At 40.7% G+C, this 17,156-nt stretch overlaps 1 protein-coding gene across 9 annotated transcripts in view; it reads right to left on the bottom strand.

Annotated features, from left to right (window-relative positions):
* The window catches only part of UBN2 (ubinuclein 2), a 100,279-nt gene that overhangs the window by 62,816 nt on the left and 20,307 nt on the right, over nt 1-17,156 (bottom strand). For all 9 annotated transcript variants that reach the window (XR_006740783.1, XR_006740782.1, XM_045577273.1 and 6 more), the window contains exons 3-6: nt 15,522-15,623; nt 10,595-10,732; nt 9,631-9,734; nt 8,255-8,744 (exon numbers count right to left, since the gene is read on the bottom strand). Coding sequence is in view for 7 of the 9 variants with exons in the window: in XM_045577273.1 (XP_045433229.1) it covers nt 8,255-8,744; nt 9,631-9,734; nt 10,595-10,732; nt 15,522-15,623 (834 nt within the window). In the remaining 2 variants the exon portion in view is untranslated. The remainder of the gene's footprint in view (nt 1-8,254; nt 8,745-9,630; nt 9,735-10,594; nt 10,733-15,521; nt 15,624-17,156) is intronic.

The following is a 17,156-nucleotide window of genomic DNA, read 5'->3' as shown; positions in this document are numbered from 1 at the left end:
CAAGCCCCCGGAGTCGCGCACACTGCGCGCAGAGGTCAGTCTGTTGACTCTGATCCTGGACTCCCCTAGCGGGAGAGAGAAAGAAAGCTCCAGACTGGAGGATCGTGACGAGGAGCAGGAGCCCCCGCTGGACACCTGCCAGCCGGGTGCCAGCAAGGAGCCGGGCGACGGGGCCTCCAGGGGGGGGGGTGCCCCTGAGCCCTCGACCGCTGAGCGCAGGCAACAGAGCCAAGGACCGGGGATGCTTCCTGGGTGGCGCCAACCCTGGCGACAGGCTGAAGCAGCGCAGGAGCCCGCGGAGAACAAAGGGGTGCCACAGGCCAACCTGCTGAGATTCCAGGACGGGAAGGAAGAAACAATAGAAGTTCTCAATGTGAAGAAATCAAGTGAGAGCAAATGATAGTAAAATTACTTAAGAAAGAATGCAAAGTATATCTTGAAAAATCAAAGACTAAGTCAGAACTCAACTCACCAGCCAACATTGCAACATAAATGCGTTTTTAAAAAAAAAAGAAAGTAAGAAAGAAAGAAAAAGGGACAGAATGTTGGAACAGCGGCGACCAGACCTAGAGTGGCCAGGCACAAGGCAGTGGCAGCCGGGCCCGGAGCAGCAGCGGCCAGACCCCAGAGCAGCAGCGGCCAGAACCAGAGCATCAACAGCCAGCACTGGAGCAGCCAGTCCTGGGGCAGGGGCAGCCAGGCTTGAGGCAGAGGCGGCCAAGCCCAGGGTGGCCAGTCCAGGAACACCCAGACCCGGAGTGGCCGGGCCCGAAGAAGCCGGGCCCAGAGCAGCCGGGTTGGGAGCAGCCAGGCCCAGAACAGCAGAAGCCAAGCCCAAAGCATCCAGCCCAGGTGCGGCCAGGCTCGGAGCAGCCGGGCCTGGGGCAACTGGACCCAGAGCAGCCGGGTCTGGTGCGGCCAGGCCCGGAGCAGTGGCTGCCAGGCTGGGAGTGGCCAGGCTCGGAGCAGCGGCTGCCAGGCTGGGAGCGGCCAGGCCCGGAGCAGCCGGGTCTGGTGCGGCCAGGCCAGGAGCAGCGGCTGACAGGCTGGGAGCAGCCAGGCCCGGAGTGGCCGGGCCCGGAGCAACCGGGCCCAGAGCAGCCGGGTCGGGTGTGGCCAGGTCTGTAGCAGCAACAGCCAAGTCCAGAGCAACTAGGTCGGGAGTGGCAGTGACCAGACCCGGAGCAGCAACTGCCAGGCTGGGAGCGGCCAGGCCCGGAGCAGCCGGGTCTGGTGCGGCCAGGCCCGGAGCAGTGGCTGCCAGGCTGGGAGTGGCCAGGCTCGGAGCAGCGGCTGACAGGCTGGGAGCAGCCAGGCCCGGAACGGCCGGGCCCGGAGCAACCGGGCCCAGAGCAGCCGGGTCGGGTGTGGCCAGGCCTGTAGCAGTAACAGCCAAGTCCAGAGCAACTAGGTGGGGAGTGGCAGTGACCAGACCCGGAGCAGCGACTGCCAGGCTGGGAGCGGCCAGGCCCGGAGCAGCCGGGTCTGGTGCGGCCAGGCCCGGAGCAGTGGCTGCCAGGCTGGGAGTGGCCAGGCTCGAAGCAGCGGCTGCCAGGCTGGGAGCGGCCAGGCCCGGAGCAGCCGGGTCTGGTGCGGCCAGGCCAGGAGCAGCGGCTAACAGGCTGGGAGCAGCCAGGCCCGGAGTGGCCGGGCCCGGAGCAACCGGGCCCAGAGCAGCCGGGTCGGGTGTGGCCAGGTCTGTAGCAGTAACAGCCAAGTCCAGAGCAACTAGGTCGGGAGTGGCAGTGACCAGACCCGGAGCAGCAACTGCCAGGCTGGGAGCGGCCAGGCCCGGAGCAGCCGGGTCTGGTGCGGCCAGGCCCGGAGCAGTGGCTGCCAGGCTGGGAGTGGCCAGGCTCGGAGCAGCGGCTGACAGGCTGGGAGCAGCCAGGCCCGGAACGGCCGGGCCCGGAGCAACCGGGCCCAGAGCAGCCGGGTCGGGTGTGGCCAGGCCTGTAGCAGTAACAGCCAAGTCCAGAGCAACTAGGTGGGGAGTGGCAGTGACCAGACCCAGAGCAGCGACTGCCAGGCTGGGAGCGGCCAGGCCCGGAGCAGCCGGGTCTGGTGCGGCCAGGCCCGGAGCAGTGGCTGCCAGGCTGGGAGTGGCCAGGCTCGGAGCAGCGGCTGCCAGGCTGGGAGCGGCCAGGCCCGGAGCAGCCGGGTCTGGTGCGGCCAGGCCAGGAGCAGCGGCTGACAGGCTGGGAGCAGCCAGGCCCGGAGTGGCCGGGCCCGGAGCAACCGGGCCCAGAGCAGCCGGGTCGGGTGTGGCCAGGTCTGTAGCAGCAACAGCCAAGTCCAGAGCAACTAGGTCGGGAGTGGCAGTGACCAGACCCGGAGCAGCGACTGCCAGGCTGGGAGCGGCCAGGCCCGGAGCAGCCGGGTCTGGTGCGGCCAGGCCCGGAGCAGTGGCTGCCAGGCTGGGAGTGGCCAGGCTCGGAGCAGCGGCTGCCAGGCTGGGAGCGGCCAGGCCCGGAGCAGCCGGGTCTGGTGCGGCCAGGCCAAGAGCAGCGGCTGACAGGCTGGGAGCAGCCAGGCCCGGAGTGGCCGGGCCCGGAGCAACCGGGCCCAGAGCAGCCGGGTCGGGTGTGGCCAGGTCTGTAGCAGCAACAGCCAAGTCCAGAGCAACTAGGTCGGGAGTGGCAGTGACCAGACCCGGAGCAGCAACTGCCAGGCTGGGAGCGGCCAGGCCCGGAGCAGCCGGGTCTGGTGCGGCCAGGCCCAGAGCAGTGGCTGCCAGGCTGGGAGTGGCCAGGCTCGGAGCAGCGGCTGACAGGCTGGGAGCAGCCAGGCCCGGAGCGGCCGGGCCCGGAGCAATTGGGCCCAGAGCAGCCGAGTCGGGTGTGGCCAGGCCTGTAGCAGCAACAGCCAAGTCCAGAGCAACTGGGTCAGGAGCGGCAGTGACCAGACACGGAGCAGCTGGTTGTGGAACAAACCAGAGCAACAGAGGCCAGGCCCGGAGCAGCCTGGCCCAAAACAGCTCGCTCCTCACCTGCCCCTGCCCCACGGCTGCCTCTCAGACATGGCTGGAAACTTTTGCGGGAACTTGAGGGTCTGCTGAATCAAGTGATGAAGGCTTATATCTGGATGTGTTGAGTTAGTATAGTCCTGGGGTGTTGATCTGTGAGTGCCTTGAGTGGGGCCTGGATGAGGCTGGTTGTCCTATTAGGAAATGTCTTTTGTGTGAAGTGTATCATTGGGCATGTGGAGGTATTATTGATATGAGAGAATGCTAAGTAACAGATTTGCTATCTGAAAAGGGATTTACTATCGGGGAAAGGGAGGGAGGAAGAGAGTGAACATAAACTGTGCACCAATGGATGAGGATGAGGGGGCAGAGGGTGGGGTGGGAACCTGGTGGAGGGGGGAAGAAACGAGGAACCTGTGTAATAATATGAACAATAAAGATTGATTTTAAAAAAAAAAAAAAAAAAAAAAAAAAAAAAAAAAAAAAAAAAAAAAAAAGAATTACTTTAAATGTAAATGGCCTAAATGTTCCAATCAAAAGACTTAGGGTAGCTGAATGAATAAAAATCAAGAGCCATCTACTATGTTCTGCTTATGCAAGACTTACTTTAGATAAAAAGTCACACAGATTGAAACTGAAGGGATATAAAAAGTTATTATATGCAAATAGCAAAGAAAGCTGGGGTAGCAATACTTATATGCGACAAAACAGACTTTAAAAGAAGGACTATAAGCCGAAACCGGTTTGGCTCAGTGGACAGAGCGTCGGCTTGGGGACTGAATGGTCCCAGGTTCGATTCCGGTCAAGGGCATGTACCTTGGCTGTGGGCATATCCCCAGTGGGGGGTGTGCAAGAGGCAGCTGATTGATGACTCTCTCTCATGATGTTTCTAGCTCTCTCTCTCTCTCTCCCTCTCTGTACAAAATCAATAAAATATATTAAAAAATAAACAAACAAATAAATAAATAAAAGGACTATAAAAGACATAATAACTGGGTCAATGCAAGAAGATACAGCAATTGTAAATATCTATTCATCTAACATAGGAGCATCTAAATACACAAAGCAGTCCTAGCCAGTTTGGCTCAGTGGATAGAGCAATGGCCTCCAGATTGGAAAGGTCTCAGGTTCGATTCCAGTCAAGGGCACATGCCCAGGTGGTGGGCTCGATCCCCAGCAGTAGGTGTGCAGGAGGCAGCCAATCAATGATTCTCTCTCATCATTGATACCTCTCTCTCCCTCTCCCTTACTCTCTAAAATCAATGGAAAAAAATATATATATAATATTAATGGGCACAGAAGGAGAAATTAACAGCAATACAATATCAGTGGACTTGATACTCATCTAACATCATTGGGAAAATTAGAGATAGATTAATTTAATAATATTAAATGTCATATCAGATCAACTTAATAGACAATCCTAGAACATTTCATGCAAAATACACAGAGTACACATTTTTTTTCAAGTGCAAATGGAATATTCTCCAAGACTGATCACATATTAGGCCCACAAAAAAGTGTCAATTAATTCAATAATAGTGAAAATAGAGAATTTTTTTCTGACCACAAAAGATATGAAATTAGAAATCAACTACAAAAAGAAAACTAGAAAAAATACAAACACATGTAGACTAAACAACATGCTATTAACTATTAACAACCAATGGATTAAAGTGGAAATTTAAAAATATTTTGAGATAAATATAAAAATGAAAGCAAAACTTCCTAAAATTTATGGGATGCAGCAAAAGCAGTTATAATATGGAAAATTAATAGCTGTACAAACGTTATCTCAATAAAGAAAAATCCTAAATAAACAACTTAACTTTATACCAAAACTAGAAAAAGAATAAAACCCAAAATATGTAGAAGAAAGGAAATAATAATGATCACAGCAGAAATATAAAATTTAGAGACTAAAAATACACAATAGAAAAGATCAACTAAGTACTGGTTTTTCGAAAGGATAAATAAAATCCACAAATCTTTAGCCAGATTGATTTATCAAGAAAAATAGAGAGCCCAAATAAGTAAAATCAGAAATGCAAGAGAAGAGGTTACAATCAACATCACAAAAATACAAAAGGATCATTAAAGAATATATGAAAAATTATATGCCAATAAATTGGACAATCTAGAAGAAATGGATAAATTCTTAGAAACATATATCTTTTTAAGAATGAACCAAAAAGAAACAGACTCTGAATAGACTTAATACTAGTGATGATATTGAAACAGTAATTAAAAAACACCCCAAAAAACAAAAGTTCAGAAACAGACAGCTTCACAGTTGGATTTTACCAAACATTTAAAGAAGAATTAATACCTATCCTTGAAAAAATTGAAGAGAAAAGAACTCATTCTATAGTACATGGCCAGTATTATCTTAATACCAAAATCAGACAGGCACTACTAAAACAAAAAAATTGCAGGCCAATAGCACTGATGAACATAGGTGTAAAAATTGTCAACAAAATACTAGCAAATGAAATTCAACAATACAGTAAAAATATTACATACTATGACCAAGTGGTTACCAGAAATGCAAGTATGGCTCACTATCCACAAATTAACACGATACATTGAATTAACAAAACCAAGGATAAAAATATGATCATCTCAACAGATGCAGAAAAAGCATCTGACAATTTTTTTTTCATCTGACAAAATTTAACATCTACTTATGAAAAAAATTTCAGTAAGGTAAGTATAGAGCGAACTTAGCACAACATAATAAAAGCTACATATGACAAATTCATAGCTACCACTTACTCAGTGGTGAAAAGCTGGAAGCTTTTCCTCTAAAATCAGGAACAAGACAAGAATGCCTACTTTCACCACTACTATTCAATATAGTATTGGAAATCCTAGCTACAGCAATCAGACAAGAAAAAGAAATAGAAGGCATTCAAATTGTAAAGAAGTAAAACTGTTACTATATGCAGATGACATAATAACAAAAATCTGTCACATTTCTACAATATATACAAATAACAAATGATCAGGAGAAATTAAGAAAACAATCCTATTCACAACCGCATCAAAAATAGTAAAATACTCACTTAAGAAATTAAAGAGGACACAAATAAATGAAAGGATATACCATGCTAATGAATTGGGAGAACTAATACCATTAAAATGTCCATACTAGTCTACCCACTGTGGCTCACTGGTTGAGTGATTTCTTGTCAGGGAACATGCCCAGGTTGCAGGCTCAATCCCTACTAGGGAGTGTGCAGGAGGCAGCCAATCAATGATTCTCTCTTATCATTGATGTTTCTAGCTTTCTCTTTCTCTCCTTTCCTCTCTCTAATCAATAAAAAATATATTTTAACAAATTATAAATAGAAACATCACTAATAAAGCTGAATTTATGGAAAAACAAAACAAAAAACAAAGCTGGAGGTAACACATCCCCAGGTTTCAAACAACATTATAAGCTACAATAACCAAACAGTATGGTATTACCACAAAAACAGAAACAAAGATCAATGAAACAATAGAGAACCCAAAAATAAGTGTTGCTAAGAAAACTGGACAGATGCGTGCAAAAAAAATTAAATTGGACCACTCCCTCATACTATATACAAAAATAAACTCAAGTTGAACTAAACGTTTTTTGATTTCAGAGAGGAAAAGAGGGAGAGAGAAAAATATCGATGAGAGAGAATAATTGATTGGCTGTCTCCTACAAGCCCCCTAATGGGGTCAAGCTTATAACCCAGGCATGTGCCCTTGACCAGGATAGAATCTGGGACCCTTCAGTCTGCAAGCTGCCACTCTATCCACTGAGCCAAACTGGCTAGAACATAATTTATTTATTTTTATTTATTTATTTTTCTTTTAGAGAGAGAGAGAGAGGGAGAAAGATAGAAACATCAATTTATTGTTCCACTTACTTATGCAAACCCAACTAACCTTGGTATATTGGGACAAAGTTGTAACCAAATCAACTACCAGGACAGGGACAGGACTAAAGATTTAAATATAAGACCTGAAATCATAAAACTTCTAGAAGAAAAGATAGGCAGTGAATTTTGACATAAGTCATAGTAATATCATTTTAGCTATCTCCTCTCAAACTAAAAAGCTTCTGCTTTTTAGGATACTATCAATGAAATGAAAAGACAACCTATTAAATGGCAGAATATATTTGCGCAAATGATATATCCAATAAGGGTTTAATATCCAAAATATGAAGAACTCATACAACTCAAGATAAAAAATAAACATTCTGATCAAAAAATGGGAGAGAACATGAATAGGACATTTCTCCAAGGAAGACATACAAATGGCCAACCAACATGTAAAGATGTTCAAAATCACTAATCATTAGGGAAATGCAAAGTAAAACCATAATGAGATACCAAATCACACCAGTCAGAATGGCTTTTATCAAAAAAGTAAAAAAATAACAAGTGTTGGTGAGGACGTTGAGGTAAGGGAATCCTTGATGCACTGTTGGTGGGAGTGTAAACTTGTGCAACCCCTATGTGTAAAAAAGTATGGAGATTTTGCAAAAATCTAAAAACAGAAATACCCAGATCATCCAGAAATTCCACTTCTAAGTATTTATCTGAAAAAATTCAAAACACTAACTAAAAAAGGTAAATGCATCCTATGTTCACTGCAGCATTATTTACAATAGCCAAGATATGGAAGCAACCTAGGTGTCCATGGAAAGAATAAAAAAGATGTGATACATATATACAATGAAATATTCAGCAATAAAAAAGAATGAAATCTTGCCATTTGAGACAAAATGGATAATATAAGTTACTTTGCTAAGTGGAATTAATTCAAACAAAGTCAAATACCATATGATTTCACTTATCACAAAACAAAAACAGACTCATAGAAATAAAGATCAAACTGAGTATTGCCAGAGCTGAGGGAGGTGGGGATAGGTAAAAAAGGTGAAAAGGAGAATATAATCATCAATTTTATAACTTTGCATAATGATAGATGACTGCGAGACTTACTTTAGTGTGATGACATCATAAGGTATATAAATGTCAAATCACTATATTGTAGACCTGAAACTAATATATTGTATACCAACTATACTTAAATAAGTATAAATAAAATAAATAAATAAAATGTTAATGCACATAATCAAAAACTAAAAAGAAATTATATGTTGCTTATATGAGTATTGGGATTGTCAGTTATTATTTTTATCTTAAAAATAAATTTATTATAATATTTGTGCAACAAGTAAAACACACACACACACACACACACAAAAAAAAAAAAAACCCGACACAAGATAATTATTCCACTTACTACACGAAGGTCTTCAATACGTTTTTCAAGAAGGACAGGTAAACCCTCTGGGAGTATAGGTACCACCTTGGGCATAACCTGAGAGGCGTAGGTTGGCTGGGTGGTGTTTCCATTCTCTCCTCCTGACTCAGAGAGGGGGCTACCATCGGAAGTAGCATCCAATAATCTGTCAAAGTCAATATCATCTAATATCTTTAGGGCACTTTCAGCTTCCTGAAACAGTTCATGTTCATTTGTGCTAACAAAAATGGGGAGGTCCGGATCAGCATGGTTCATGTTTAAGTCTGAGACATCACTTCCCAATGTTACAGCAGCGGAGGGGGCTTTATTCAAAGGGGCGGTCATTAAGTTCCCTGGGACTTTAGGGTTAGACTCCTTCTCTAATGCATCCTTCTCTTTCTGAAATTGTCGTATCATGGCAGCTAGGGAAAGAGAATCTTTGTAACGTTTCTTCTTTTTTTCAGACTTGTGTGAATTCAGAGCTACAACTCTGTGAAGAAAAACAATAATCAGGGTATGTATGATTTTCAAGATTAAAGCCCAATGTAAATAAGCAGGCACAGATTATCATTTGACAGGCAGGAAAGTAAATCTATCTATAATAATTAAACCATATTATGCTAATTAGACCAGATGTCTTTCTGGATGTCCTTCAGGATGACCTTCTAGAGCACATGTGTCAAACACAAGCCCGCGGGCCAAATCCGTCCCGCCAGGCCTTGCAATGTGGCCCGCACCGCGCTGTCATCACTGCACTCCGCTGTGTTTCCATCACAATGACAGTTTATGACTGTTCAGTAAACCATTCGGCCCGCGATTTAGGCTGGATTTTAGATTTTGGCCCCTTCTCTGATTGAGTTCGACACCCCTATTCTAGAGTCTAGACGAAGCTGGGGCTGGAGGGAAGGCTCTAAGAGAGAGGTAAGGAACCTTTTTTCTGCCAAGGGCCATTTGGATATTTATAATATTATTCGTGGGTCAAATAAAATTATCAACTTAAAAATTAGCCTGCAATTACATAAAATAAAGTTTTCAACCCTTTTATACAAACCCCTAAAAAAAATTAACCTACTATATTTGGTCAAACATTTAATTAAGTCACCCAGGATGCCTTGGCAGGGCCAGAATAAATGATTTCGAGGGCCTTAAATGGCCCGCAGACCAGACGTTCCCCACCCCTGCTCTAAGATGACAACCCCCCTACTTACAAATAAATACGATATTATAAAAATGTAAGTTAATAGGGCATTGATATTCATAAATACTGTATTAAATTAGATCCAGCTGAGCTACATTATTTAATGCTAAATATATTTTCCTAAAAGGAGAACTAGTCACACTGTGAAAACAGTTCTCTTATGTTTAATTTCACATACCCCAGTTGTTTGGGTACTTTTTTCCTTGGCTTCTTATCCTTTTCCCCTTCCTCTTTCCGCTTCCGCTTCTTCATCTCAATACCATCTTCTTTTATTTTAGGAATCTGCAAAATGATAAAAGAATGCATCACTTATCTAAGTATCAATGCTCTTCTCTAATGCTAGTAATTCAGCACCAAAAGCAGTATTTTTTCTCAAATTTTAGTCTGCATTAATTTTTGAAAATGTAAATTTTGCCTGGCTGGCATGGCACAGGATTGAGCATCGACCTGTGAACCAGGAGGCCCTGGTTTGATTCCTGGTCAGGGCACATGCCCCAGTTTAAGGGGGTGTGCATGAGGCAACCCATCAATGAATCTCTCTCATCACTGATGTTTCCTATTTCTCTCTCTCCCTCTCCCTCTGCTCTGAAATCAATACAAACATATAAAAAAGAAAATGCAGGTTCTTGGGGTCCACGAGCACTCCCACCTCAGTTTAGATTCAGTTATTTGTGATAGGTCCTTATAATCGGTATTTTTAACAAACGTTTTGGTGATTCTGGTACATCTTTGCCACACTTCAAAGAACACTTATCTAAGAACACTCTCTCCATTTCCCAAATACAATATATATATATTCTATAGAATTTGCTTTAGAAATTATCTTAAAAAAAGTAATGGTTACTAATAATCATTTCTATACCAAGATTTAACATATATCCTGGAAATTTAACCGTATCCCAGAAACAGATTAGATAATATATGTAGAGAGAAATTTTTAAAATATAGTTCTGTGATGTAAATATCACTTCCCCATATTTATATAATTTTACTTTAAAGCATGTAGTTAACTATGGATTCATTAAAGAATGGTTAGCAATTTACTTTCCCTTCTAGTCACCGTGTAAAGAACATTAAAAGTTACAAAGCATATCTTATTAATTGAATGCTATCATTACTGTTGCAATTTCGAATAAACTCACTTTTGATAGTTTGTGCTTTTGGTCATCTGTAATATCTTCTTCTTCAGTATCTGAAGCTTGGCGAAACTGTAGAGTGCCAGTGTTGATATAAAATCCTCCATATTTTGTTGTTAGAGAAGCAGGAACTAATTCATCATACTAGATGAAGAAAAAAAGTTTCATATATATCCTATTATCTTTAATTATATAAATATTCCAAATAAATTCAATCACAAGATCAGCATCTTCCTTAAATCCCAACTGCAAAACTAACAGCAGTGAGTATGTTTCTGGAATAAATTTAGAAAAAGTATCTAGAATAAAAATGAGCTCTAATCATTCAGCATTTATTAGAAAGGCACTTCTGAAATAATGGAACAAATTCTAAATACATCATCTACTGAGAAAAATTAAAGGATCTCTGCTACTATTTTTAGTGACAATGAGTCTGATGAGAAATTCAAACAAGTTAAAACAGATGACGAAAAGTCCGGGCAGCTCTAGCTGGTTTGGTTCAGTGGATAGAGCGTCGCCTGCGGACCAAAGGGTCCCTGGTTTGATTCCAGTCAAGGGCACGTACTTCGGGTGCAGGGTTCTCCTTGGCCCAGGCCCTGGTCAGGTCTCTTGCAGGAGGCAACCGAACAATATGTTTCCCTCACATCGATATTTCTGTCTTTCCCTCTCTTTTTCACTCTCTCTAAAAATCAATGGGTAAATATCGAGTGAGAATTTTTAAAATAAATTAATTAATAATAAATGTTTAGACACATAATAAATTTCATTTCTTACTACATCAGTGTATACTTTTATTCATAAGATTATAAAAAATAATAAGGTTAACAAGGAAAACCACTATAAATGCATATAATGTTTAAGAAAAGAAAAAAAAGTAACAAAGTTATTTCTTTTGTCTTACCTCTAAGTATCTAAGTGGAGGAAAAATTTTAAACATTTAAAGGGAAAACAGTATGTACATGTTTTAAAGGGAAGCAGGAAAGGAACTGCCCGTTCAGTAAGCACACACTGGAGCCTAATGAGCTAGGCACTTTGCTTGGAGCAACAGACTCCAATTGCCTAAATGAGACTGAAGGTCTGACTTAGAATATCCTTAAAGCTGATGTCCTCTAAATCTAGATTTTAAAGCTTATCATATCTCACTTGATGATGGACAAAGTGCAACCATTAAATGGTCAATCTTAACCAAATGAAGGCATTTGTAGCGGGAGAGAAAAAAGAAACTACTTATCTATCAGAAACGAGATATCTGCTACTTGGAGTCTCCAGAACTCAATTTAAGGGTTCTTATTATATAACTAGTCTTTAAGGAAGTCAGATTTTTAAAGAAAGTTCTTTGCCATTGGCAAGAAATCTATACAACATACTAATTACTATAAGAATATTAAGGTTAAGTACAAAAGTTCTGATTTTAACATGTGTCCTTTTAAATTATATGAAAAATGGAAAAGAAAAAAAATCTGGTTTAATCATCTAGAATCAAAAAAAGAAATGAATTGAGAAGAGAAAAAGGAAAAAAATCCATGAAGTCCTTTCTTGCTGCTCCACTCCATGGGCCACATAAGATCTACAGGTAAGACTTTCAGAAGGGGTCCAGTAAGGAGTGATGGAAGGAATAAAGGATTAAAAGTGAAAAGAGTTTTATTTCATAATTACTTTGAAAATGTGTAATTTAGATAAGATAAATATACCTGTCCTTCAGCTTAGATATACTTGTACACTGCTTTAGAATGTACCTATCTTCTTCTTATACATGGTTTCATTTGGTCTTTCTGACACCCTTGTGAGGTAAGGAGGGCAAATATCTCTCCATTTGAAAACCAGATTCAGAGCAGTCAAGAACCTTGCCAGAGTAATTTTATTAGCTTTATTGGCAGTTACTGGCTGACCCCAAGCATCTTCTCACCTGGGAAACACCTTCATCACTAGGTGTTCGATTAGGTGGGTGTGCTTAACATCTCTTCTGTAGTATTCTGCTGAGCTTTCCCTACTAGAGCCCTCTTCAGGAGAGCAAATTCTCTATGCAAATGTCATTTATTCTTTCAGGTAGAATGTGTTACGATCCAATGGAGCACTGCATTTGAGAATCAGAAGGCCTGGATTCAAATCCTCTGCCAATGGTCAATCATTTGGTTAAGATTGACCATTTAATGGTTGCACTTTGTCCATCATCAAGTGAGATATGATAAGCTTTAAAATCTAGATTAGTTACTGTGACGCACAGCAAATCACTTAACATCAATATTTTGAAATTGTAATACAAGAGGAAACTTCTAGTGAAATTAAAAAGACAACCTCAATAAAAGTGTTACTCGTGTCTGGTATTATTATTTATTAATAATGAAAAATTATTTTCTTTCCGTCTTTTAAAAATTTGGAAGCATTTAAGTGTGAGATTAAAAATATCTTCAATGTCATTTATTTTTAAAAATATATTTTTTATTGATTTTTTACAGAAAGGAAGGGAGAGGGTTAGAGAGCTAGACACATCGATGAGAGAGGAACATCGACCAGCTGCCTCCTGCACACACCCCCTACTGGGAATATGCCCGCAACCAAGATACAGGCCCTTGATCAGAATCGAACCTGGGACCTTTCAGTCCGCAAGCCGATGCTCTATCCACTGAGCTAAACTGGTTAAGGCAATGTAATTTATTTTCATGTATTTATAGCAATAAGCACACGATGCTGAAAATTAATTACAACAGATTATTTTCACTCTCTATCAAATAATACAGGAACAATAAAAGCTTACTGCCAACATAATCAATGATAAGAATAGAGAATCATTTAATTGGATCACACTGCTTTATGTTTGAACTATCTTATATAAAGAACCAAATAATCTGTTAAAGACAATACATAATTATTTGTTTGTCATTAACCAACCTGAACTTGAGTTTGATTCCCTGTTATAAAACAGTGACGTACCTTATCATATAATGTAAGTAATTATATAACTTTTATACAATTTATACCTACAAAATTTATCCTTTTTTATTAAATCTGTAGCTTTCAAATTTTCTTTACCACAACCAGGTGAAAAATATATTACACATTAACATCAAAATTCAGTGCATATGAACATATACATGCACATAAACAAAATCACAGAGCCTATCAGTGGTTTACTATGACAGCATCTATTATTTTCTATCTCACTTTCTTTAAAAACACTGGTCACTCTAAATGGATACATAATCCAATTATGGACTGCAAAAGTCAGTTTGCAAAAAGACTTTATTTGAAAATTCTGAATACTATAGAAATATTGAAAATGCTATTTATGAAAGGCAAAAACTATGGATACAGTAAAAAGATTTGTGGCTGCCGGGGCATAGGGAGGCACAAATAGACAGGGCAGAGATTTCTTAGGGCAGTGAAACTATTCTGAATGGTACTATAGTGGTCATTATATTATATACACTTGTCAAAACCCACAGAATGTACACCACCAAGAGTGAACCCTAAAATAAACGATGGACTATGGGTGATGATGTGTCCATGTAGGTTCCTTGTAACTAATGTACCACTCTGGTGGGGAGTGCTGATAATGGGGGAGGCTGTATATGTGTATGGACAGGGAATACATGGAAATCTCTGTACCTTCTGCTCAATTTTACTGTGAACCTAAAATTTCTCTTAAATTTATTAATTAAAAAAATTTCTTTTTATATAAGCTGCAGTACATGAAATGTTCATTTACTTATGACTAAGATCCTTTTTGGGTTATTTTAAATTCAAAGTCTATTTTACATATAATATTGGCTTTAATGCTTTTTACATGCTTTACGCTTTTCGGCATGTTATTATCTTATTGGAGTCTCAGAGTAATTCTGCTTGACAAGCCAATCATAGCAAAGTGGATGATGCTGAAAGACCTGCTCTGGGTCTATGGCAAATTAAAAACTGAGTCAGGTCTAGAATCTAGGACTTTTGACTTGAGTTCCAAATCAAGATCAAGACTTTTGACAATATGCCATGGCCTAACCTGCTCATTGACAATCTCTATTCTAAAGGGCACAGTCAGTATTTTTCTTCTACAAGCCAGGATGCCTGGCAGGGTTAACCAGTTTATGTCAGAACACCGAAGTAACTTAGAAGTATGACAGGGCCTCCAGAATGTCTCATGCTGGAAGTCCATCCTATCACTCTCCTACCACATCATATGCCTTGTCATCATTTATGCAACCAAGCACTGTCATAACAGGAAAAATACATATTAATTGTGGGTGGTATAATAATCACTTCAGTGTCACTTTCTATATATCCTACATAGTCACTGCGCACTGAAAAGACTATAACAACAATATTTAGACTTACCTACCAAAAAATGACATACCCTCCTTCATTTGCTATGGAATCAATGGACAGTCACAGGCTTTAAATGCTCTCTTAAATCCCCTTCCTTTTATAAGAGAAAGAGGATTCCAGGGGAAAAGGCATAGGGCTTGATAAAAGGCTGGCATTAAATTACCGCCATTGTAGTAAGTCTTGGCAGCAATGAAAAAATCAAAATTAAGTAAATTTTAAAGATGTCTCCAGGTTAACTTTAACCCAGTAGCTCCAATTCTCAAGATCACACGATTCTCATATGGAAGTCATTTGAAAACACACCTGGCCCAAGTTTGGGACTACCAATAAAAATTCAAGATGTAAATACCCTTTGATCAATAAATTCCACTGCTAGAAATTTATCCTACACATGTATTTGCACTCTATAATTATCTTACACACATATTTACTCAAGTACACAAAGTGTACATAGACGCTCAATTATTTGTAGGTACATAATACTAGAAACAACTTAAATGTATATCAAAAGGGATGTTTGTAAAAACATTCATTGAACTATTTTACTTACTTTACCTTACCCTTGACTTCTACTATTCCCAACAAATAATTACTGTTATATTAAAGATGCATTACTCACAGCCTCTGAGTTATCAATAAATGGATCTGTCTCATCATAGCCAAAGCCTATATCAATTAAATCTTGTAGCCGATCCTTCCGGTGTTTACGGGGTTTCCCACCCTGCAAAGAAAAAATATGTCAGAATGATTCAGTACTCATGCTATTTCCATAAAGTTGAAAAATACATGTTGGAAGAATCCCAAATAACTTCTGTAGGCAATCTCCCCTCCAGGAGGTTGAATTTAAGTCCTCTGATGTTTTGAATGTAAGTTGTGCTTAGGGACTTGATCCCAAAGAGCAGAGTATGAAAAAGAGCAGCCAAAGTAACCTTACAGTAAATAACCCGGCCACCATTACCTCAGCCAGGTGATCAAGGTCAACATCAACAATGATAAGTCATGTTGATAGTATATACCTTTGACATCATGTGATAAAAATGGCACTTTAACTTTGTGCTCTTTCTCTCAAAGCCTATAATCCCAGTTATAGATTAACAATGAGAAAAGCATCATGATAACTAAACCATGAGAAAAACATCAAATAAACTAATTTGAGAAATATTCTATAAGCAACTGACTAGTATTCCTCAAAGATGTCAAGATTATAAAAAACAAGGAAAGCCCTATCTGGTTTGGCTCAATGGATAGAGCATTGGCCTGAAGAGTCCCAGGTTCAATTCCCAGTCAGGGCACATACCCGGGTTGCGGGTGATTCCCAGAATGGGGCATGCAGGAGGCAGCCGATCAATGATTCTCTCTCATCATTGATGTTTCTCTCTCTCTCTCCCTCTCCTTTCCTCTCTGAAATCAATAATAAAAAAAAAAAACCCACAAGGAAAATATGAAAAACTGTCACAGTCTAGCTGAGCCTCAAGAGACATAATGATTAAGTGTACTGCTGTACTCTGGAATGGTATCTGAAAAAACTAAAAAGAACATTAGTGGAGAACTAGTAAAATCTGAAAAAGTGTGCAATTTAATTAGTAGCAGTGTACCAATGTTGGTTTCTTAAGGTAACAAATGTGTTATATAGCTGTAAGATGTTCTAGGGAAGAGTGGGTGAGGACTATATAGGAATCCTTTGCATTAGCTTTGAAACTTTCCAATAAACCAAACTATTCTTATTTTTAAAACTGCCATAGAATTACATAGACATACAAGAAAATAAAAAACGAGTGCATGCAAAAACTGGTGAAATTTGAATAAGGTTTGTATTACAGTTAATTGTATTGTGCTAGTGTCAATTTCCTAGTTTTGATAACTCTACTTACATAAAAGATATTACTACTGGGAGAAACTGGGTAATGGGTATAAGTACCTCTCTGCACTATTATCTGCAGCTTCTTGTGAGTCTATTATAATCCTTTCCAAATAAAAAATTTAAAAATTTTTTTAAAAACAGCCCAGCTGGTGTTGCTCGGTGGTTGAGCATCAACCCATGAACCTACAACTATCATTCTATTTCCCTGCCTTAAAACTTTATTACTCACTAAAATTAAAACGGTTGGTAATACCAAGTGTTAACAAGAGTAAAAATTAAAACACTCCTACACAGCTGATGCAAAATGATACAGCCACTTTGAGTCTGTTTCAGTTTTGTTAGTTCCTTTATTCTGTCCTTTAGACTCCACATATAAGTGAAATCATATGGCAT

Source organism: Pipistrellus kuhlii, unplaced genomic scaffold (genome assembly GCF_014108245.1).
Source record: "Pipistrellus kuhlii isolate mPipKuh1 unplaced genomic scaffold, mPipKuh1.p scaffold_m20_p_10, whole genome shotgun sequence".
Taxonomy (NCBI): Eukaryota; Metazoa; Chordata; class Mammalia; order Chiroptera; family Vespertilionidae; genus Pipistrellus; species Pipistrellus kuhlii.
Note: the sequence above shows the minus strand (reverse complement) of the source record. Positions and strands in the feature narration are given on the sequence as shown.